This window comes from Oratosquilla oratoria, chromosome 18 (assembly GCF_046742065.1).
Source record: "Oratosquilla oratoria isolate Oo_2021 chromosome 18, ASM4674206v1, whole genome shotgun sequence".
Classification (NCBI taxonomy): domain Eukaryota; kingdom Metazoa; phylum Arthropoda; class Malacostraca; order Stomatopoda; family Squillidae; genus Oratosquilla; species Oratosquilla oratoria.
The window spans coordinates 25,146,001-25,147,910 of record NC_134794.1 but is presented as its reverse complement, the minus strand read 5'-3'; the positions used below and the strand labels follow the sequence as shown (position 1 = coordinate 25,147,910).

Here is a 1,910-nt window from a genome sequence, read left to right as displayed (position 1 = left end):
TATTAAGACGAAGAAACCTTCCGGCAGTCAAAGTGTCAACCCTTTGTGAAGTAAGGTGTTTCCTCTTAAATGAATAAATTGTCTTGGAAGGAGCAAAATGAGAAAGAAAACGGTAATCACGAATAGGTATTCGATATCTGTTTACATCATTCAGAGAAGTTGTTTATTTATTTGTTTATCTATTCATTCATCTATTCATCTATTCATATTTATTTATCTTGATATATGGGTGCTTATTAAAAGGACTTTGAGCGGGTGCTTGAAAAGACTCCCGTCATGTTAAGCCTGAGACTATAGGAGTGGCACCATCATGGAAGGCGCTACACCAAAGGTTTCTCATAAAACACTGTCTCCTGTTGCTTGTCCACTGATATCATAAAAAGGGATATGTTTATCTTGGACAAGAAGAACAAGAACAAAAACAAGTTACAGCGAAGACATATCCGAGCTGACTTCGCCGTGATCTCTCTGAACTCATTATTTCCGTGTTAAAGACTCGAACCATAGGCAACAAATGATGACTCTCTCCCTCTCTCTCTCTCTCTCTCTCTCTCTCTCTCTCTCTCTCTCTCTCTCTCTCTCTCTCTCTCTCTCTTTGCATCTGCATAATTGGGAATTTTTTAAAGAGAAAATAAGGTTTTACATGTAGATACAAGCTTATATTAAGGTGTGTATTTGTATGCGCAATATGAACTACAGTCAGTACAGGTGTTTACTTTAATGAGAACAAGAAGAAGATACAGCGAAGACATATCCAAGCACTATGAAGCTGGAGCTGACTTCACCGTGATCTCTCTCTGAACTCATTATTTCCGTGTTAAAGAGTCGAATCATTAGCAGCGAATGATGACTCTCTCTCTCTTTCTCTCTCTCTCTCTCTCTCTCTCTCTCTCTCTCTCTCTCTCTCTCTCTCTCTCTCTCTCTTTGCATCTGCATAATTGGGATTTTTTAAGATAACATAAGTTTTTTACATGTAGATACAAGCTTATATTAAGGTGTGTATTCGTATGCGCAATATGAACTAGTCAGTACAGGTGTTTACTTTAATGTGTGATGTGACTTTCATTCATGACAAGGAATTGGGACATTCTCAAACAAAGACTCTCTTGGGAAAGGATGACGAAGCTGAACGAGTTCGAAGTGCAGGAGCTATTGGGCAAAGGAGGCATCGGCTCTGTCTACCGAGCCAAGCGGATCATCGATGGCCAGGAGGTCGCCCTGAAGAAAGTGCCCTTGGCGCGGATGAAATCATATAGACGTCGCAACGGGAAGAGAATCCCGAAGGAAGCTGCGCTTCTGAAGAAGGTGCAGAAGGTGCCCGGCGTCATCAAGCTGTATGATTATTTTATCGCCAATGATAATTTTTATATGGTAATGGAACTTATTCCGTCGTCCATGTCGTTGTACGATTATATAGAAAACGACAACGACCTATCGAATGTAGAAGTCCGAAGACTCTTCAAAAACATTGTTACAACTATAAAAGGATGTTTTGAAGCCGCGGTCTCCCATAAAGATATCAAGCCAGAAAATATACTGCTCTTCAGGGACAAGAGTTCAGGCCAGCTTGATATCAAGGTAATCGACTTTGGTTGCGGAGAGCGCATTACGAGTTACAAAGGAACGGACACAGGCGGAACTCGAATTTACTAGCCTCCAGAATACATCAAAGGAGGCGAGTTCCTGCACATGCCCGCAACAGTCTGGAGCCTGGGCACTCTTCTTTACTACATGGTGTGCCGCCGTGATCCTTTCTACACAGACGCCTCCATATGTAGGGCCAGTCCGTCATTCCCGAAGAACGTTCCGAACGTCTGCCGGGACCTAATAATGCGATGCTTCGCAAAAGACCCTTGGGGCCGCCCATCTCTCGACGGAATACTGTCCCATCAGTGGTTGGAGAATGAATC

The 1,910-nt window shown here is 42.6% G+C and overlaps 1 protein-coding gene across 1 annotated transcript; it reads left to right on the top strand.

The window, feature by feature from the left end:
- The first annotated feature begins 1,116 nt into the window (after nt 1–1,116).
- LOC143034800 (serine/threonine-protein kinase pim-3-like) lies at nt 1,117–1,653 on the top strand. The gene has a single exon (XM_076201146.1). The coding sequence runs from the start codon at nt 1,117–1,119 to the stop codon at nt 1,651–1,653; it is 537 nt and encodes a 178-aa protein (XP_076057261.1).
- The last annotated feature ends 257 nt before the right edge of the window (nt 1,654–1,910 follow it).

What these genes read in the sequence shown, in the direction of transcription:
- LOC143034800 (XM_076201146.1), top strand. Translation starts at nt 1,117, where the DNA reads ATGACGAAGCTGAACGAGTTCGAAGTGCAGGAGCTATTGGGCAAAGGA.